This window comes from Manis pentadactyla, chromosome 12, assembly GCF_030020395.1.
Source record: "Manis pentadactyla isolate mManPen7 chromosome 12, mManPen7.hap1, whole genome shotgun sequence".
NCBI classification, from domain to species: Eukaryota; Metazoa; Chordata; class Mammalia; order Pholidota; family Manidae; genus Manis; species Manis pentadactyla.
In genome coordinates, this window is record NC_080030.1 from 53,194,422 (window position 1) to 53,217,039 (window position 22,618).

At 40.3% G+C, this 22,618-nt stretch overlaps 1 protein-coding gene across 3 annotated transcripts in view; it reads right to left on the reverse strand.

Annotated features, from left to right (window-relative positions):
* Positions 1–22,618, reverse strand: part of ARFGEF3 (ARFGEF family member 3) — a 159,986-nt gene that overhangs the window by 62,629 nt on the left and 74,739 nt on the right. For all 3 annotated transcript variants that reach the window (XM_057489159.1, XM_057489158.1, XM_036903684.2), the window contains 6 exons: positions 19,349–19,391; positions 17,174–17,252; positions 9,230–9,334; positions 8,004–8,337; positions 2,715–2,827; positions 987–1,897 (listed from right to left, as the gene is read on the reverse strand). In XM_057489159.1, coding sequence (XP_057345142.1) covers positions 987–1,897; positions 2,715–2,827; positions 8,004–8,337; positions 9,230–9,334; positions 17,174–17,252; positions 19,349–19,391 — 1,585 coding nt within the window. The remainder of the gene's footprint in view (positions 1–986; positions 1,898–2,714; positions 2,828–8,003; positions 8,338–9,229; positions 9,335–17,173; positions 17,253–19,348; positions 19,392–22,618) is intronic.

Genomic DNA, 22,618 nt, shown 5'->3' on the forward strand with positions numbered 1-22,618 from the left:
TATTCTTGATGACTGAAGGCCATCATTACTGCAACCAGTGGTAGTGCTATGGCCTGATACACAGCTGTGCCTGGGGACCACTGCTATCTGCTGGACTCCCTGCCTTGGTGTGAGGGACAAGCTGGTCACCCAGCATCTGTCACTATGAATGTTTCTAGCTGGGAAGAAGCACAAGTTCAGAGGCCCTACCAAACTCATTCTAAAGAGCAGGGAACTTTTCTTCCAACTCAGGCTGTACCTACGATTCCTTCAGCCCAGGAACTTTACATCTTTAGGAACCAAAGAGCAAGTTCATCAATCTGCAGTCAATAAATATTTATGGAGAATGAGCCATGCATATCTTGGGATCCTTAGCACATAGCACAGTGAAGTTTCCTTATAAATATTGACTGAAGAAGTATGTGCGTGTGCGTGTGTGTGTGTGTCTATGAGAGAGAGAGACATACAGAGAGAGACAGAGAGAGGACAGAAAGAGATGCACGAACACTAGGAATTTGATGTTACCAAAGTACCCTGAAATATACATGGTTTGCAAGTTCAGGAGAATTCAGAATATATTGCAAGGATGCCTGCTTCTGATCAAAATCAGCATCTGATTCAAGACCTCATTCAAAATAGTTCACATGCTGAAATACCAAAAGTGCATTGTTCTATGATTTTTAGACATGAAGGTGTAGAAATATATTAAGAATTCAGTGTTTTGAGAATCACAGATTGTCAGTTTGTTTTAGTCAGCAGCAGCTTTCTAGAATGCTGCTGCTGCCTCTTATCCTTTACTCCAGAACACATACGTTCACCAGCCTCATCGTGTATTCCAGCGAACAGTACCTACAATTCAAACGGACAAACACCAAGTCTTACATTCCCTTGCTCTCTCTAAATATTAAGAAACCCAGAGTCACTATGATGTTTTGAGCATTTCAAACAAACAAGATGGTGACTGCCCTTTAAGGCAAACTGCTCTGAATATATTCTTGTTGACTAACCTGAGCAGAAGGTAGAGGCAAAGTTCTGGAGGGCCGAGTCCACCTCTCGCACGCCGGGCAGAGCCAGGAGGCGAGGCAGGAGGCCTTCTAGGGACTGCACAAACAGCCTGGCGCTGTGCTGCTCGGCCTCCTGGTTCTTCAGCAGCTTGAGAGACAGAGCAGCAGTTCGCAGGGACCTGTGGCCCAGGCAGTCTCGGGGGGTCTGCTCCTCATCAGCTAGTGAGCAGTTGTCCGACCCAATGTCTGACACATCAGACCTCCCCGAGTCCTTTTCTGCTGCCATCGAGTACTGATCACAGGAATCAAATTCCGTCCTAGAAAGGTCTTGGTCTTCTACACTGAAATTGCTCTCACTGTATCTAGATCCGTAGGACCTCATCCTACAGTCCACGGACAGGAAGTTAGTTATGTCAGGGTAAGCAACCGTGTGGCTTCTCTGAACAACATCTGGTTGGTCTACCGCTTCGGGTTCTGACACTTTACTCAGAGTCTCCTTGCTCTCTTGGAGGGCTGGGGACTTGAGGCTGCCTTTGTGGTTCTCGGAGTGGTCCTCGGGTGTGGTCTGACCCAACTCTCCCTCCAAAGTGGTCTGGCCCGTGTCTGTAGTCACACTAATGCTGATGTCTGGGCTCCTCTCATTCCCTGACTCCCACGGCGTGTGTTCTGAGGACAGGACTCGCCGCTGCCAGCGGAAGTCGGCCTCATTGATCTCCACGGAGTCTCGGCTTGACTCAGCCCCATCCTTCAGCTCCTCGAGGCGCAGAAGCAGCAGCTGGACCTGACTTTCGCTCAAGCCTTTGCCCTGGCTGAGCTCATCTAGGGCCCCGAGCAAAGTGCAGACACAGGCCACTGCGGCATAGCAAGCTTCAATGCCACCCTTGATGCATGCTTCCGTCATGCCATCCATGATGCTAAAAGGGTTCGAAGGAAAAAACAGCATCAATACATGAAACATGGAGACATGCTCCAAAATGAACAAGAATTGTTAGACTGGTAAACAGTATAGTGTTCAAAACAGACACTCTCATTTACATGAACTTGATTCTGGGCAAAACGTAAATTAAACAAATGTGTTCAGGCTAGCAGAGGAAAACCTCCATATAAAGTGACCCACCATGAGCCACACTCTCTCTTGGTTGTCTGGTTTATTTGGGTAAAACAAAAATTCCAGATGGGAACTTACAATCTTCACAAGGACAGATATTGAATAATCTCCTTTTGTATCATGTTCAGTTTTTCAAACAGAAAATAATTATAATGGGTATATGATAATCCTCTATAAAATAAATACATTCCTGATGTGTATTTATGCATGTGAATCAGTACTCGATGGCAGCAGAAAATCCTCTATAAAATAAATACATTCACATGCATGTGAATACAACTATTGTAAATCAAATAATATTCTAGAGACCTACATGTAAATGAATCTTAGAGCGACACTATTGTTATTTAAAAAGTTTTTCCCTAAAATAATCCCAATGAATAAATTCTGTACATTTCATTTTGTACAATGGGTTTTAAGTCAATATGAAAATATGGAAGATTATATGATTATAATAAATGGAGGTAAGATTTCTCATATGGTTTGTGGGTACATTATTAAACAGTAATATTCCATATAATGCAGATTCATAAAAATTTCAGGAATTTGGAAACAAGGGTAAAAGTATTTAGTGAAGCAGTCTTCACCAAGCAACACAGACCAACAAGGGAAATGTAGCATACAGTTTAAGCAGATCCAGATGAGATTTTCTTTTTGAAACTGATCTTTTTCTGGATTCTGATTCAGTGGAGCTGGGTCCTGCCAAATCACAGAGATGCTGTGGGCTCCCAAGTAGCTTAAAAAAAAAAGAATAAACAAATCAGAGAAGTGAGTATCATAAAAAACCACAAGGTTTTAAAATTGTGGGATCAAATAAATATGCACTTTCTCTACTGAGTGATACATTCTAAGGAGAAACACAACTATCTGGAACTATAAATCTTAATAAAGCTGACCTAGGTATTCTTGATATAAAGAACACACTGGGTTCCCAGGTCCCAGTTTAGGACTGGTTCAGGACTGGCTTGACAAAGCAAATTCTCTGAGGACTTGTTTAAGAAAATAGTATAACACAGAACTATAAAGCACTCGCATCTCTTTTTTTAGTGAGACTTTCCTGTATTCGCTCTTATTTTGCCACCAGGTTGGCTAGCTTCAAAAACTGGATTTATTAGTGCACATGGAACATTCTCCAGCATAGATCATATGCTAGACCACAAAACACATCTTAATCAATTTAAGAGGACTGAAATCTTATCAAGCATCTTTTCTGACCACAATGGTATGAAACCAGAAATCAGTTACATGAACTGAAAAATTCACAAATATGTGGAGACTAAACAACGTGCTACTGAACAACCAATGGGTCAAAGAAAAAAATCAAAAGAGAAATCAGTATCTGGAGACAAATGAAAATGGAAATGGAACATACCAAAATTTGTGGAATGCAGCAAAAGCAGTTCTGAGAAGGAAGTTCATAGTGATAAATGCCTATTTTAAAAAACAAGAGAAGTCTCAAACAACCTAGCTTTACACCTGAAGGAACTAGAAAAAGAACAAATGAAGCCTGAAGTTAGTAGAAGGAAGGAAATAAAGATGAGAGCAGTCTAAAAAGACACTAGGACAGATCACTGAAACTAAGAGCTGTTTCTTTGCAAAATAAACAAAGTTGACAAACCTTTATGAAGACTCACCAAGAAATAAAAGAGAGAGGACTTAAATAAAATCAGAAATAAAAGAGGAAATGTTATAACTGATATGACAGAAATACAGAGGATAAGAGACTATAATTACATGCCCACAAATTGGACAACCTAGAAGAACTGATTCATTCCTAGAAACATACAACCTTCCAAGACTGAATCATGAAGAAATAAAAATCCAAATAAACCAATTACTAATAAGGAGATTGAATCAGTAATCAGAAACCTCCCCAAGAGCAAAATTCCATGATCAGATGACATTAGTGGTGAATTCTACCAAATATTCAAAGGAGAATTAACACCAGTCTTTCTCAAATTGTCCCCGCAAAAAGGACAGAACCCTTCTAAACTCATTTCACAAGGCCAATACTACCTTGATACTAAATCCAGACAAGGACCACAAAAAAAGAAAACTACAGGCCATATTTCTCTACAGTAAAAGTCTTTACTGAAAATTCAATTTCAGGCTAAATTGTTCAAGGAATGATTAGATAATTAAGTGTACTGGCGCAGACATCCTACTACTATGTCCATTATTTTAAAAGTGATTTATACTCATAGGAAAAGGTGTATTTTAAAGTAAAAGGTACATTATAAAGTAGAAAAAATTATATTTTAAGAGGCACTCTTATTTTTTTCTTTTCATATTTCTTTCTTACCCCAGAAATTGGGAACTTCTGCTCTCTTGGAGGCACAGAATGAAGCTACCACTTGCCTCCCCATGTTTGACTTCTTTGACATTGAAAGAGGAGTGAAAATGCTGGAGGTGAAGTCATCCATCCTCTTTCTCTCTCTTACCTTCTGCCTCCCCTTCTCCCCCATACATACTGCCTGCCAGCTCTGCACCCAAGTGAAGTGGTGAGGCTTATGGGTCTCTAGCTATCAGTCCCATCTCTTGCTAGAAGGATAAGTGTGTTTCAGAGGGATAGGAATGGGAAATTGCACTTTTCTCGTGGGAGCCCATTACATTCTCTCATCTAACTTTACCAGTAATAAATTAGATGATATATTTTAATTCCCACATTAATCTTGTAATTATTTCTTAGATGTTTATGAATCTGGAGGGAAAGGGGTCTAAGTGATTAGACTTCTGAAGAACCCTCAGCAAATACTTAAAGAAAGGCAAGACATGTTTCATCTCAGCTTCTTCAGGTGGGAATGAAAGAGGTGTTATCAGTGGTTGGGCTGTCACAGGTCTGACAAGATTATGGAACTCCTAATGCTGAACCCTGGGAGAGAGAGAAAAGGAAGCAAGGTACACTTTTTGATTACTGTTCATTTGAGGGGAAAGTGGAAACAGAAAAGCAAATGTACTTTGAAAAATGAAATGTCCTGTCTTTCATTAATAGTCCCACAGTGCATATTGGCAGAAGCGCAAATGACAAAGAGAACAGGGAAATAACATACCAGGCGTTCAAACTCCAAAAGGCTAAACAAACATCCTGGGTGCTCAGTGGTTTTCTTTGTGTGAATAAACCCTGCACATTTTGGTTTCTAGGTAACCAACCTTCCCAAATTACTGGTGTTATCATATTAAGTGAAGGTGTTGCTTCCAGAACAACATGGTCCATGTTAGTCTGCTGTGTGCCACAGGGCAGCCTTGCCTGGAATGATCCTCAGGGGCTGGTGTCTGATTCCAGCCCTGCCCAGCAAAATAGCCTGGGAAGCTAGAAAGTCTATGAAAAAGGAGAAAACAGAACTAATTTCCTTTGTAGTAGTAAAGAAGTTATTATTTAAAATACATCTAGACACCTACACACTCCATGAGCAAAGTATCTGCTTAGCATTTGGGTATCAAATGGATCTACCAAGGGTAGCAACAACTCCAGTGCCTGTCAGCTTAGAGGGGGAAAGGCTGATGCTTATGAAATACCCTCTTTGCAGATATTCTGTCCTCAGGTCCATCTATCATTCAGTCAAGATTATAAAATGCTGATTCTGATTCAAACACTGTAGTGTTAAGACACAGGGGGAAATGCATACAAACAACACATACAAAAATATATTTGAAGAGATGAGAAGTTCGTTCCACACTGTACTGTGAAATAATACACAGGGACATTATTTTCCTAAGAGAGTTGGTAAGCTAATGTGGAGTGCCAGCACTGTCTACACTATTGTAATCAACTACTCAATTCTCTTAAGTGGAAGGGGCCAATGGGAATAGGGGACAGGGTGTCTGAGGAGGCAAGAGGGTGGGCACTGAACAAAATAGGATCAAATGGAATGAGGGTGATCCTGGGAAAGGGTCGAAAGGAGAATGATGACAGAAGGGTCTGGAAACTGGGGAGAGCAATTCAGACTTGATGAGAGTGGCAATAAGGAGCCAACAGAGGGTGAAAAAACTGTCAACAGTGGTGATTTATGTACATAAGTCCAGAAAGACAAAAGGAAGAAAATAGACAGGCAGAAGACAGGAGACTAGCTAGAACTGGTTCATTACTCTAGGCAGGAGGTAATGAGAACCAGCTATTTTCAGCCTTCATATGTTTTGTTTTTCTCTTCTTTAGGGTAGCAATAAGTGCACCAAATATTTGTTTAGTACTTTAAACTTGCAAAGTACTTATTAAAACTTGATCACATTTTGAACTTGCAACCTTTAGAATATTACTATTATGGACAGATGAAAAAAGCTGTAAATTCAGAGTTAAATGATTTAGCAACTATAACCTAGCTGGTGAGTGGTAGAGAGGATTTGAACCGACTCTTAAACTCAAGCTCATAGAATGGGCAGCTGCACCAGTGCTGGGAAAGGAGCCACTGGAATAATTTGCATTCAGTATCAAATGTCAAGTCCAGTAATAAGTGTGGTGTAGGAAAGACCGAGGATTTAGGGTCAGAATGACCAGGGTTTGTACCCTTTCTCTTTATGACTCCAGGCAAATCATTTGACCCTCTGAAGCATTACTTTTTTTGTGGAAGGGAAAATTATTTCTGGGCCTCTCTTCTCTCTTTCTCTCACTTCTTCCCAGTGGAGAAGGAATCTTTGATCTGACTGGTGAATTTAAGAGAAGGAACTGAGCATGCATGGCCAGGCCCCTTTTCTCTTCTTTTCTTGCTTATTCAGGGAAGTCCATTCCTGTTACCCAAGTCAAAAGCTTAACAGAAGCAGGGCCAGGTCCCCAGAGTCAGGCCACTGCTGTCAAAGTGGTAATTAAGTAGTCTAGTCTCACTTGCCTCCACAGCTGTACTGTGTTCACTGATACAGGGGTGATGAGTTATTAAAGCTGACCCTTTGATTTCTCATGCCTGAAGCTCGGATGGGGAAAAGAAGAAACATTCTTCACTGGTAAAAGTTGATACACAACATCACAAACTTACTAAGAATATTAAAGGTAATACATGTGAAGTACCTGGTATATAGTAGGCTTGAAAAAAAACAATGGTCATTATTGTGTGCTCACAGATTTCCTTAACCAGCAATTTGATCTGAATTTCTCCTCCATTTCTAGAAATGTTGGGTCATAACTTTATTTTCCATTATTCATTAGAGTCAAATCTCATTAAACAACAAGAAGCATTTCAAATTAAGCTTTAGAAACTGGTGACTAGCAAATATTGCTTAAAATAAATGAATGATCAATAAGGGAATTTTTTTCCTCTGTTCTTTTTGGTGTTAGGTTCCAAAAGCAAATATAATATGACCTTTATACAAGTTTACAAATACAAAAATGTTGGTCACTTTTCTTTTGGCTTAAGAAAGCAGAGGAATCTTTGTTTGAAGTACCTTCAAAATAACCTTAATTCCTCCTCAAAACCATGAAGGAGCACACTGGGATGGCTATTATAAGCTGGACAACCTTTATATTCTCACTGGGGTCATGTCATTTGCGAGATGTGAGGCCTAAGAAGGAATGGGGCAATGGTATTCTTTTTACTAATCAGGGATTAGTAATACTCCGTTTTGGATAATATACAAACTGAGCATAAAATCATCTTGAAATCTAATTTTAGCCAAGGTAACAAACACATACATCTGCACAAACAGTACCTAAGGGAGTAGAATGACATCACCCTGCAGCCCAGTCAGATGCACGAAGCTTAAATGATCAAATGGCTTTGCATCTGTGAGCACTTACCCCTCCTGACCCAGGCTCCCAATACACGTACGCACACCCCAGCCCTAATGGTACAGTTCCTGCATACTGTGCAGTGGCAATGAAGCTCCAACAGGTGACTGCATCCATGCGCTGGGTGCTTCCTGTGTGCATGCGACAGCGTGCTCAGAGACCCCGGGCAAGCGCAGCACATTCCTCAGGGCCTCCCTACCTCCTTCATTATTTTGATGGCTTCCACCCGGTGCTGGGGTGGGGGGTAAAGCAGCACGCGGTGATAGAGGGACTGGAGCACCGGCTTCATGGAGTCCACCGACCCCACGAGCCGGACCAGCTCCGCCGCGACGTAATAGACGGTCCGCGCCACAGGCCCGCTCAGGGCTGGCGCCGAGGAGGAGCAGCCTGAGCCCCGGCCGTGGTCCGCGACTCCCGAGGCTGCCGCGTCCGACACCACGCCGGTGCCCGCGCCGCTGCCGTGGGCGGAGCTGATGGTTCTGTCCTGCACCGGATTCCCCAGGATCACGATGAGGGCAGGGCAGAGGTTCTTCCTGGGAAGGGTTGGGAGGAAAAGTAAGTTTCACTATAAGCCAAATGACAAAATGTGAATATATCCTGAGGGAAAATATCAGATAACACAGCAAAGCCTAATAAAAGTTGGGCTCTTTACCGCTCCTTTTTTGGGCTACGACCTGCCCCCAGTTTTCCGTGTCTCTCCATCACTGCTGGGTACACGGACAGGATATTCTCACAACTCAAGCTAAACTCTGGCGCAGACAGTCCATTAAACTCACTAAACACCAAGAGAAGTATTAAAAACCATCGTTATGTGAAGAAATAGACTCAGAGTGCTAAGTGGCTTAGTTATAAAATTTTACTATAAATGACGAACTTATTTTACTTCTCATGTGAGAAGTTAATTTGAAATTCTGACACACGCTGACACCTGTCATTCGACTTCCTCCCTGTGGACTCACCCAGGAGCCCAGAGCAGCTGGCTGCCTGCCAGCAGGCCTGTCACTTGTGTGACTCTGTGACTGACAGAGTAGTATTCAGGATGAGATGGAGAATGTACCAGGCCAGGACTCAAAATTACATCCAATAGCTCTTGCCCCTTGCACAACTTCTGGGTGCCTCTATATGCCTTGAGAACAAACTAATTACTCTGAAAATATCTCCTCATTCCCTGAGTCTCATGATTCTATGTTGGAAACAAAATGCAAGAAGGCCTTTGGGGACCTGTTTTATTAAAATAATCATCAGTTTCTCTGTGTTGTGGTTTGATACATGTAAACAAAGCAATTTCTCTACTTTCCGTCTAAAATGTTTACACACAGATGCAACAACTGGCTGGTCACAGATGCTCTGGGGAGGGACCTGCAGTCACAGCTTGAAGGAGCAAGGCCCCCGGGGCTGCGTGGGGGTGCTGGGATGAGCGCTCACCAGATCAGGTCTGTGAAGCCTCTGTGCAGGCGCATGGAGGAGGAGGAGCTGCTGAGCACGGACAGGATGCACTCCAAGTACAGCAGCTGCAGCTGCTGAGTGTCACTGCAGAAGAACAAAACCACATAGAAACACATGCAAAATAAAGGCAGAGTTAATGAGATGATGGGTGGAAAACTTAGAAACACTTGGAAAAATGTTAGGCAGTACAGAAGTGTTAATTTTTGGTGGGGGAGAGGTAATGTTATAGGTTGAACTGTGTGCCCCCAAATTTATGTGTTGAAGTTCTAATCCCTGGGTCCTCAGAATGTGACCTTATTTGGAGAGAGGGTCTTTCCACAGGTAAAATTAAACTGAGCTCATTTGGGTGGGTCCTAATTCAGAATGACTGCTGTCCATATAAAATGGGGAAAATGTGGATGCGGAGATACATAGACGGAAGACAGTGTGAAGTGGCACAGGGAGAAGACAGCCATCTACAATTCAAGGAGAGAGGCTTGGACTAGATCATTCCAGCATGATTCTGAGAAGGAACCAACCCCAACACTTTGATTGTGGACTCCAAGCCTCCAGACCCTTGAGACAATGAATTTTGTAGTTTAAGTCTCCCACTTCGTGGCACTTTGTTATGGCAACCATAGACAACTAATGCAGTTAGGGTGATTTTTTTAAATTAGTGAACTTTGTAGAACAGCTTTAGATTTACAGAGAAATTGAGCATGGAACAGAGTTGTGGTACTGTACCCACCCTCTCTCATGGTTTGTCCAGCAATTACCATCTTACATTAGTATGCACATTTGCTACCATGAAGGAACAACTATTGATGTATTATTAACTAGATGCCATAGTTTATTTCAGAAATGTTAATTCTTAATATGTCCAATTGTCTAAACCTTTCCAAAGACCACCTACCATGTTCTCTCTTAAAAGGTAACGCTTTACTAATTTGCATTTGACTTTTCTTCTTGATTTTTGATGGCAACAGTTTTTCAATGGATAAATTAATTTTCTTAGAATTATCCTATGGGGTTACTCAATAGAGCCAGATTAAAAAAAATAACAAGACAACTTTATGGGATGTACATTCTTATCCTCAGATTAAGTTTTCTGCCTAAACCACCAGAAAGTATTAAAATCCAGGTGAGTGTCAAGTGACGGTTAAGAGTAAGCAATAAGTTAATGTTCAAGGACACATTCACTACAAATACATAATCAATACAGTTGACCCTTGAGCAATGAGGGGGTTTGAGTGCTGATTCCCCACATGGTGGAAAATTTGCATGTAACTATTAACTCCCTGAAAACTTTACTACTAATAGCCTATTATTAATGGGAAGCCTTACTTGTAACAGTTGATTAACATGTACTTTATGTTACATGTATTACACCCTATATTCTTACAATAAAGTAAAATACAGAAAACAAAAGTGTTTTCCAAATTGTCACAAATCTACAAATAATTTTCCAGTGCATTTATTGAAAAACAATCTGCCTACAGTTCAAACCTGTGTTGTTCAAGGGTTAACTGTACTTTTAAGAGAATTCATTCAGGAATCCTGTATGAAATGGGGGAAACCCTGCTCAGAAGAAGGGGAAATGTGCTTGTGAAAATAATGTTTGCTTGTGTCTCTCTTCTTCTAATTTAAGGTAAATGATAAAAAGGAAGGTTAGTGCCCTTAAGTTCAAATATCTCCCAGGAGAAGGGGGTGAAAGGGACAGGCGAGATCAGTGACAGGAAGACTAGAGACTGAAGGAAACAGGAAGGAAGAAAATCTAACACCAGACATTCCCAAAGCCCAGGTACATCCATGCAGCAGCCATGAGAAAGCTGTGCAGCTGAAAGACAAAAGATTCTAGACAGGGGGTCGGTGGCCCCCCTTTTAAGTGCTATGTTGAAAAACCTTGGTTATATGTCTGTAAAGTTGACATTAGGTTCTAAAACCAGTTGGTAAGCTACAACCCAGGGGCAAAATCCTACCCAAGGCCTGTGAAATAAGGTTTTTGTTTTTAAAGTGTTGTAAAACAGAACAGGAACAAAATGAATAGGAAACTTTTATAAAAAAACTAAAACTTTGCTGACTTATACTCTGCAATGATCTCCCTTGTCCAAAAAACTTACAATGATTAAAATAATGCCATTGCTTTGAAAATGGGATAACCACTTATATTTGGATCTACTATACCAAACTCTGAAGGTGGAAGAAGAGATGGGTAAAGGCTTTTTATATATTATATACTTATTCTTGCAATAAAGTAAAATAGAGAAAAGAACTTTTTTTTTTAAATTGTCACAAATCTACAAAAAGTTCTCCAACATATTTATTGAAAAAATGATTACTATTTGCCAAGAGGAAATGGTTGGAGAAAGATTAAGAAAGGAAGGAATAATTAACAATTCTTGGACAAGGAAAGGGCTTTACCTTTTTATACTCTTATGCCTACAAGCCTCCCTACAATTTTGAACAAGACATAATTCCTGACCAGAAACAGCACATTCTTCATTTTTGTGCTACTAGAGAAACAAGTAAGCAAGCAGATAAAGTACGGCGTAGGAAGTACCAGAAATGAATAATTTAACACAAGCTCCCATGAGAGCATATGGGAGTGGTATCTAACCTCTAGAAAGATCCAGAATGAATTTCCCAAGGAAGTGGAATCTTAGTGGAGACCATGGAGGTGCTGAGGAGTGGGTGTGTGTAAAGCGTGGGGTGGGGTGTGGGGCATAAAGTGTGAGGTTGTCGTCAGCAAGAGGTGGGGCTGGAGAGGCCAGTTGGGCCTGACTGGGAGGGGTCTCACGGGCCATGCTAACATGTCTGAAATTCATTCTGCAAGTAGAAGAGCCACATGAGCAGATAGATATTTTAGAACAGTCATTCTGGATGTTATAGAAATGAATGGCTTCAAGAGGGTAAAACAGAAGGACCACAGTATTAATAGCCACATTTTCAAAACTCAGTTCTGAAAGGACTGCTTCTGCAATAGTCTCCAGCTAATCTTTCTGAACAATTGCTTGACTCATTACTAAGAAAAATAATTCTTAAATTCCCCAATTCAAAAATGTCTCTTTATCTCTCAAACTGTCAGCCTAGCATCACAAAACTAAAATAACTATGGCCAATAAAGAGTCTCAATTCCAGAAATCACTGCAAATAAATGCACAGAAAAGCTATGAGCAGTCCAAGTTCCCATGGTATCTACCCAGTGTGCCACGGCAACATCACAACCGCAAGGCATCAGCCTGGATGACAGAGAGGACGCATTGCTAAGGTAACTGGCCCGGGAGTCTCCGTGGAGACAGAATGTGGCAGCTTTCCTGTGGGCTGCAGCAGTCTGGAAAAATGGGTGCTCGTGGCCTTGCATGAGTCATGTCATCAAAGGAGCTGTTTGAAATGCAAACATCTCCCAAGCATGCCCCTCATTAGGTACACATGTCCATGTGTCCAGTGTGTGTGGGTTTCTTACTTGTCTGACTGTAGACAGACAAATATGTGGAATGCACAGGGCAGAAAGGAGTCTAGAAATCAGCCAACTCCTTCAAAATGCACTAGGGAAAATCTGCCTACTTAGGTCGGTTGTGAGTCTCTTTGCTTGGCTTTTTGTTTAAGCATTTCATGGCTGGCAGGTTGATTATCTGCTTGATATCTCTGCTCATCTCTAATTTCTTCCTAAGCACATCATGCATGGAGAACAACTCTCTGGGTGGACCAGTGGCCAGGAAGGCTATGCAGCCACCTGTCCTGGCAAGGTTACTGCCAGGGCCATCTGGCAGCATGTTCTGGATCTCTGGGGTTTTAGAATTAACTTTTGTTTTATTTTGAACCATTTGACTTTGCCTCCCTTAGAAACAGTTCAAATTTAGTTAGAAAAAGGAGAGAGGGAGTTAAGTCATTGCGTAAGAAGTAGTATGGACATGTGCTTAGAGCACATAATATGAACACTTAGCCTTGCCTCACGGATTGGTATAGATTCCTCTCTGACATATGGTACTGGGAGGAGAGGGAAGTAGGAGAGGACGGTGGGACACCACCATGTAGAGAATGAATAAATATGTTTCTAGGTGCAATTTTCTATCCAGAAATTCTTGGATTTAAACAGTATTGTGTAACTCAACTTGTCTAATATAGAGTTCTATTAATACCGCATCTCCAAGGCATGTGAGTTATTCTTGTTACCTGACTGCATTTTCCGAATCCTCCTCAGAGAATGAACACATCATGAATACACACCCCCACGGAGCTACAGCCCTACGAAGTACTTGAGCGCGGATTCTGGAAATGGTTGTGGGGGGGAAGCACTGACCATATGGTGATTTCAGAGAGAACTCTGGAATGATTTCAGAGAAGGTAAGAGAGGTGTCAAGTTTTACTAACAGAAATAAAAGTAGTTAAGGTAGTAAAAGGAGAAGAAATTATAAAAGGTGTGGAAACAAGGGGAATAAACAGAACCACCAGAGTGAGAGCAGCCACGAGCCTCCCACAGGCTGACCAGGGGGCTTCCAGGGCTCCTGTTTAAGCTGCACTCGGTGGGCTGCACCCAAGGCTTCCTTAGCAATGGAACCCATCTTAGGGTAATGGAATTGAGATGGGAAAGCCATGACCAAAGTGAACCATCTCCAGAGGCAGAATGTGACTGGGGAATTGTGATGAAAAACAAAGTTGGCCAGGAGAATTCTATGAAAACTGTTAAGCTCTGGTAAAACATGCCTAACAACATCTTTGATCCGATGTCCACTGAGAAACCCTTGAAAAACATACATGTGTCACGTGAGTTACTTTCCCCATTTAAAGCCTATTCTCATGTCATATGGTTCAGAAACACCTTCCCTTTTTTTCAGTGATTGATAGAAATCATGCATGACCTTTAGTTTCTAACTAGTGTCCATGTTTGTGCAATGAATTTTCTTAACAATCTGAAGTCAAATTTCCAATGTAAGTTCAATGTTCTAATGGCACCGCCAACTATCATTAGCATCAGCACGTCTGAAAGTAAACAAACCATGTCAGAGCTAGTATATATCCACCATTTATTACATGCTAGGCACTGTGCAGTTGAAAAAAGTCCACTTATACCCATACTTCCTAGAAGATAGCAACACTGAATATCTACAATCATTACAACAGGCATGACCTTGGACTGTCCCAGGTAAACCAGGTCGTATGGTCACTGTGCAGATGGGGGTCCCTGTTGCTGATTTTGGAGTCATCTGGGTTTTAAAGAACCGTGAACTTGAGCTCTTATTGGATCTAGCTGAAGACTCTTTCCTGACCAATGAAAAATGGTATGTTTTAAATCTATCATGTATAGACCTACAGCTTCATTCTGACTTATCCTGATGGTTAGTTTCTAATTACCAATGGCATAACTACCATGAGATCTCCCACTTTTCCAGTGGTTAAAATCTTTAGTTTTTCCTTAGCAAGCTACTCAGAAAAAATGGCTAGCCTATATTTTTCCCCCTCGGCTGCAAACGGCTGCAAGATAATGCATGTGCCTTTGTATTTTTTCAAAGTTGTGGTGGCCTTTGTTTTATTCCATCACAACGCTAAGACCTGAGGAGGTAGGTGGAGAAGCAGCACTGTTGACAGCAGGCAATAGCCTGGTTGCTATCAGCCAGCTGCGAAGCTCCCCTGGCGAACATGACAGTGTCACAGAGTGTTCACATCAGATGAGGACTCTCCATGATGGTGACAGAACAAAATGAAAGTCTGCCAACGATCATGCCGGAACAGAGATTACAAAGAAATCTGTCCAGCCACAAAAATGACCCAATCTTTTCTTCACTCTGTGAGTGACTCCTGCTTCTACTCCCATGACAACTCTAGCTCTCATCTGTAAAATCTGTTGGTTAATAAAAACTCAGATGCATAATGCTAGGATTGCCCACTTTCTGATAGTACCCAATCCTTGAACAGACCCTCAATTTCTTGAATTCACCCCAAATCACCTAACTCAGGTTCAAATCCTATAACAATCCCTCCTAATACCCCTTCACTGGATACTGGATGCCCATGGCTTATAACAAGTTAATAAACCTAATTCTGTTTTAACCTTAGGTGCTCCTGGTGATCTCTGGCTGTTGGGCATCAACTGTCTTTTAAGTACATTTTCTCAAAACCCCTAATATATTTTATACTATTAATGTTATATTACATAAGATATAATAATTATAATAATAAATAATAGATTATTTTATCAGACCCATAAGTTTAGGGTGGTTGAGATCTTTGCTCAAAGTCAAGATTAATGAGATGAGAACAGGAGTCTTACTCAATGGGTCCAGCAAAGATAGTGCAGTTGAGCCAATAGTGATTAAACACCACACATGGTTACATCTTAGGAGAAAACAAGCCAATGTGGAACATCCCAGCTCTGATATAACAGCTTTGATGGAGAGGAACTGGGCATGGGTGGGGAGGAATTAGCACTAGAAGTGATCTAAATGCTGGTCCCGGATATGTAGAGTGAATATATAACCCACCCTGGCCAGACACTGTTGCGAGTGAAGTGGGGGGTGATCATAAGTATACCCAACAGGCATAACCTGGGACTGTCTCAAGGAAATCAGGTTACATGGGGTCCCTATAGATGCAGTCACTACAGTCAGTGTTAGAGCCCTCTGGTTAGGATAACCATCTGAGTTCCAGCCCTACAGCTCCAACTTTCTATAGTCAGGAGAGATGGAATCACGAGCAGGGTACAGGAGGAGCCATTTGAATCGCATCTGCTGTCAGACACATCCCTTCTGAGGGAAATCAATGCCTGCCTGGAGCCTGGGGGTGTGGAAGAAGTTAAGAGTTATTTCTTTTTTTGGTTTGTATTGCCTATATATTAAATAGGTCTCTTCATTTTTTTTAAAGTGCCTGATCTGAAAAGAGCTTAACTTGGTCAAAATATGCAGGTGACCTGGTGGAACTACTGATGGATACATTGATGTAGAAATCACTTGGCAATAACTTTTAAGAGTAATGCTAAGCATAGATTAAAAATAATCCTGTGTTCATAAAAAGCCCAAAAATAGCAAAAACAAGTTTCTGCAATTCTTCCAGCAAAATGAGACCTCATTCATGTCTGCAACTAGACTACCTCTCCCATCAGATTACAGTATATAAAACTTTACAAGTGAAAGTTTTCTAAATTATCAAATGTTCCAGGAACCAGTATATGATAATTGCATGTGTCCTTCATAACTCAGAGGGCACTTCAGAATCTTATTGTAGAATTTTGCAATTAATAATATACGTAGCTGGTAGAGACTTCTCATCTCATCTTGGAAAGTCTGGTCATTTTATGATTTATCTTTACTATAGATGCCTAAATTATCTCAATGTGTTATTGCATGGGGAGTTGGAGCCATGGACATCACCTTTATCATCTAACATTAAATTGGCATGCAAAAAAAATGAAAAAGATATAAGAGTAAGAGTAATGTGTTCTTTTAAAAGATATGCATGTGGGCTCAGAGCCTAAGAAAATGTAAAATGTTAGACGAAATACAGAAATATGACATAGCCCAACCCTGCCATTCAACAGAGGAGCAAAGTGCAGCCCAGCTGATGAGAAGACTCATTTGGAGTCACACATCTGGGATATACTGAAGTTAGGACTGGCCCTCACATCAACCAACTCTTAGCCAACATTCTTTCCCCTCAGCTCCATGCTCAAGAGACTAACTCTTCTTTTCAAGGTGTTTTCCCTTTTCCCATTAGAAAATTATATCCTTCAGTAATGGTATTTGCTAATTTGGGCTTGCCCAAGGTCACTGAACAGATTTCTCAGAAATGACGGGTGAACACTAATTGAGTATGTGTGTGGAGGAACAAATGTCTCTATAATCTGTGATTTTAAAGTAACAGTCTAGACAAAAGCTGCTTCAGAAACAGACCACTGGATGACTGGTAAATATTCAAATGGTGAATAAAAGCACCAATGCTGACAGTACTTACTTGATGGCAGCTTGTAGCTTCTCACACAGAACAGCAAGCACGGAGACAAGGTCATCACAGAGGGACTCTACTGTCGACCCTTCACACAGAGAAGGTTATAGGCATGAGACATTGGCAGGGGCCACTAGAAGCTTCTTCAACAGTCCTCCCCAGCCTCCCTTGTGATGTTTTTAGGAATGAAAAGATTTTCAGATGTGGAGACTTCCTTACACAACCAAAATGACCACAAGAAAGAATTAGGTATAATTATTCATTTCTAAAGTAAAACACTTTCCAGATATTCCAGAAAGAAAATAAGAGATTGTTTCTTATAATAAATATAATTTATTCACACTGAACAAAAAGAGATTTGGTTAATTTAAGAAACAACACAATTGACAAATGTTGTCTCAATATTCTGATCTCTTGAATTTTTGGGTCTTCTGAGAAGATCTGAGGTGTATCCCAGAGAGAGAAAATATGAAAGCATGTTAGAAAGATGGGCTTTTCAAACTAAGAAACTATGGAAAGAAGGCAGAATAATTTATTTATCATCTTTACCTACTTTAACTATTTGTCTGGCATCCGCAGGGAACAGTCTTTCTTGTTAATGGAACAACAGCCAATGTCAGAAAAAAAGTATTTTCCCTCTAAACATGTTTATGTTCGGAAACTGGCAATAAAACTCCCACAGAAACACTGGAGTGTATTGGAAAAAGGTTGAAATTTGGAATCTGTTCAAGTTCTGGTCCACAAATTGTTGACTGCATGAGCCTGAGTAAGCTTAGATTTTCCCTTGGGTAATTATGGGATAAATAATACCAATTTCATAGAATTGCTGGGCCAGGTGAAGTAATAAGTGGAAGCATTTAAAAAAATAATATAAACCTATAAAGACCTACACACATGTGGCTAAGTGTTTGATAAATGTATACATGAATAAATGACCATGAGATCAAGGAAGATGGAGAAAAAACGGCAAGAGTATAAGAGAAAATAAAAGTAAAGTTGGAGAAGGGCAGGGAAAAAGAACTGGCTAATCTTCACAATTTATGATTTAAATGCAGGTAAAAATAATTGAGAAATGATAAGGTACAGTGATAAGTTGTATCTCTGACTAAGAGGACTTTGACCTCCTTTTTGGTTTATGAAACCGTGCTACATTAAAGTGAAGATTTTATAGCAAGTGCAATTGCCAAAGACGGGCAAAGGCAGGGGGAAAATGCAGTACCATTTTTTGGGAGCGCCAGTAGGTGGTATAATGCTGCAGCACTTTCTGGCCCTCAGCCCAAGAACGTAGCAAGATGTGACTAAAACAACACAGTCAACCAACACTGTAGAAAATGACTTAAAGTATTTCTTTCTTTCTTATTTCTTTTTACCTAATGGTAAAATCTTATTTCTTTTTCTCCTAATGGTGGCTGTTTAGCTGCTTCTCTCTCCCTTTCGGTCCCTCTCTTTTTCACCTATTCTCTACCCAATCCCCTTATTCCTATTATTAGTGGGTAAAAATATCAAAGAAAAGCAGATTTTTCCAATTTTTTCTAAATTACTGAATAAAATCTGAAATAAAACTTGTACTTCAGTGTTTTAATTAGATGATTTGAATTTTCCATCTCTCTTTCAGAAAACAGTATGACCAAACATTTCTTAAAAAATAACACTGTTTGCCAATTATTATGTAGACCTTTATGTTTTCTTTTCCTGTGGGTCAGAATGAAATTCCTTACCTGACATCATCTCCCACTCAGTTGAGCTGTCCGTGCTTCTGCAAGATTTCCTGTGAAACTCATTTTTCATACAAAAAAATTGGCATTTCACACGCATACTTCTGGTACAATAGCACTTTATGCCAATCAGGTTTCTACACCCTCTATCCGGTCCTCATTTTAACGATTAATAAGCTTGACCTTATGGAGAGCAAAATAACTGAAAAAGACACCCTCCAACAGGAAGGTATGTGAGGCGTTAATTTCCCCCACATAGCTGTAACAGCAGTAGGTAAAGTTGGCATGAAGAGTGTAGGAACAGAAGGAAGATGGCAGCTGATCAGATGATAGCAGGCAAGGCAAAGTTAAGCCAAACCTCCAAGGAATGTGGTGAACTGCCTGAGTTCCTACTCATCTTCACATCTCCAAACCAAGCACACAGAATACTCGGTTTTTAAACTGAACTAGCAAAAATCAAATCCAATACCTTGATTCCTGAAGTCCTGTGGAACATCTGGGTTTTCAATGATCTAGTAAGGGAGATACACACAGGAAAATTAGGAGATTCAAGCAAGAAAATTCCTGACTCTTAGACAATGGATGATTCTAGGAAACAAAATGCCATTCTGCGTGTTCTGGGCTCAGTGAACTTACCTAGACACATAGTCCAGGACCTGATAGCATGTCATTACTTATGGTATTTATGAAAAGACTAGGATGTCTGGAACTGAGCTTTTAGCAGCTTAAAAAGTAAATTCATTCAGCAGTCTGCACACTTGGTGGAAGTTTAAGCCCCCTGGTATACTTTAAGATTCCAGGGTGCTGAGCTATGACATGGGACAATACCTGCTTAAACAGGTGGGTTACCTTTGCACAGATAACAATTTTTCCCAAAGTCACAGACTACACTTGATTGGCACTTAAAGAATACAGTCTCTTAGTCATAAGAATGATCAGGTTCCTGGACTTCAAATACAGGTCCAAAGACGACTGCTGGCCAGAAGCACCCATTCCTGTTTGGTGGGAGAGCATATTAACTTCCCACTATGTGACCAGACCATGCTAGGCCTTCGTCAGGTAGATCCAGAACTCTCTGCATCAGGGTAGAGACAGAATTTTGAGTGAAGAGAGAATAGGAAGGGACGACATTTACTAAGAGACCCCTTCCTGTTGCAGGGAGAATTTGGTGACTGTGAAGCTGAAGAGTGGCAAGGCTCTTCCATCTCTCTGCCTCTTAGCACTGGGAGGTGGTAAGAGGGCATTTTCAGGCTCATCAACTACCAGACAAATAAATCGCACTGTGGCACCGTTGCTCTCAAAACTTGTCACAGGCACATATTTCTATATTCTCTGTTCATTAATCGGCAAGCTCAGCTGCTTCCACAGCATTCTTTGTGAAATGCTATGACAGCGTCTATAGCTCAGCACATGGCTAAATGCAAGTTTTCTGGAGGGAGTACATGTGAATCATTTTTAAGGACCGAAGAAACATTACCACCTACTCCTCAAATATTTGCATGTGGCATTTTTTGCTTTTTGAAATTAGTTAACTTATAATATAACAATGGCTTTCATCATCTAAATAATACAATAATAAAACTTGATAATAACTCAGGGTTTCTGAGGATACAAAATCAAATCATGTAATCTGTCCTGGTAGTTGGGGTGGGGAGTGGGGATACATATTAGGCTGAAAATATACTTTATGCTAATGCACTGGGCATTCTGGAATTATTTCCTTTTCATTGTATTTAAGTCTTCATAATTCTGAGGTGGCCCATGGTATCTTTCCAGGGAAGGGTCCAGCTATACACTATACACATCTTCTCAACTTCCGCAGGTAATACTAAGTGCCCAATGGGAGAACATACAGCCCCCTTAGAGCAACCTCACCATTCTTACCACTCCCCTTTAATAGCTTTTTAAAAGCAACCATTCTCAGGTGGTAAAACTTGTGTCTCCTTTTAGTAGATATCATATATGCTACAAATATTAGCATTCTGAGAATTGTGTTTTTGTAGGACATGGAAACATCACCAGGGACTGCATGAGTAACAGAAAGGAAATAACAGGAAACTCTAATTTTTCACCTAATTTGGGATCTTGCCTCAGGTTGGGGTACATCCAGATGGTCAGTAATGAGCAGGACCAGAAGGCTGATTAGTCACCTAATGCAACGGTCAGAGGCAGGTAACCCTCCAGTTTTATCCAGATTTCTACAACTCTGCTTTTTGCCGTTCTTAGAGAAGAGCAATGAGCTTTATTTAAAAGACTCATTTCATTTGCAACCTTATACTCTACTTAAAATTAAAAACAAAAAGATTAAATGAGTTAATATAATTGGAATCACTTTGAAACTACAAAGTTTCATTTTAAAACATTAAGCTATCATTACTATAATATTTCACCATGTTGCCATTTAGCAAGTATGGACTGTGACTATATATTAAAATAAGGATTCTCAGTGTCTTAGCACTATTTCCATTAATAATACTTTTTTCTTAATATATCTTCTATTCATAGTTTCAATTTCCTTTAAACTAGTATTTGCATACTACCATATTCAGCATCCTAGTATAAATTAAATAGTTTTTAGCTATAGTAAGCCAAAGTAATAGAAATATCTCAAGATAAAGCAGGTTTTTTTAAAATACAAATTTGGGCTTTGCACATAGCAAACAGAAAAAATAAATCAATATTTGGTTTTTCAGATTAGTGTTGTTTTTTCAACACTAGCCACCAGAGCCCATATTAATAACCTGTACTTGGAGTTACTTAGGAGACCAGAGGCTTGGTCTGGCTCTTTGCCTGATAAGCTCATTAGTTTTAGATTTCAATTTCATTTCTCAGGGCTTCATCTTCATCTGTAAAATGACAGATAAAGTTATCTGACTAGGTAATCTGTAAGGTTCCACTCAACCCCATGTGCTTCTAAGAATTGGAAAATACTGGAAGGCAAAAATTAGGAATAATTGAAGTTAAACATGCCATCTTAAATTCTGTAAAATTAATCTCTGGGATATTTTGGGACTGCCACTGAGAATTCCTATTCTAAAACAATAACTAATAAAGTATTCATTTTGGAACACTTGCAGATTTCAAGAGAATTTTAATCTGAATTATTACAGAGGCGGATTTGTTAAACAGCCCAACCAATTGTGAAGAGGAATCATCTCCTCATTAACATTCCCAGAGATAATATATACAAGGAACCAACTACATTTACATTTCTTCCTGGGAATGCTCATTTTAGACAATCTGTTCAAGTTTACAGCAAAAAGCTCTAGTGGCATTGATGACGGACAGAAGACAAATCAGCTTTACCCGGATGTCACGGGCAGGTGAAGGGGACCTCCTGCCACCATCCTTTGGTTAACCAAGACAAATACACCAAATCTCTAGGCTTGCAGGTAACTGATATTTTTCTTAAATTCTGGTATTTGTGAATATATCACAATATTTTTACATAAAAAATTCAATGTGAGTTTAAAAAAATGATTAAAAAATGAAAGTGAATTTTTAAATAACTAAAAAATGTTAGAAACTGTAAGGAGAAACAGCTCCTAAAGCTTTAGGGTGAAACAGGCAAAAATATATTTAAAGAGCTTAATTTATTCAAATAAATTGTGTCTTTTAAGCCAAGCAAGCCCCTCTTACTGTTTTAGGAGGAAGCAGCCCGAGCGGGGAGTAAGGGGCATCTGGGGTGCGGGACACACAGTATGCAGGTACACACAGATACAACAGCAAGGCTGCGATG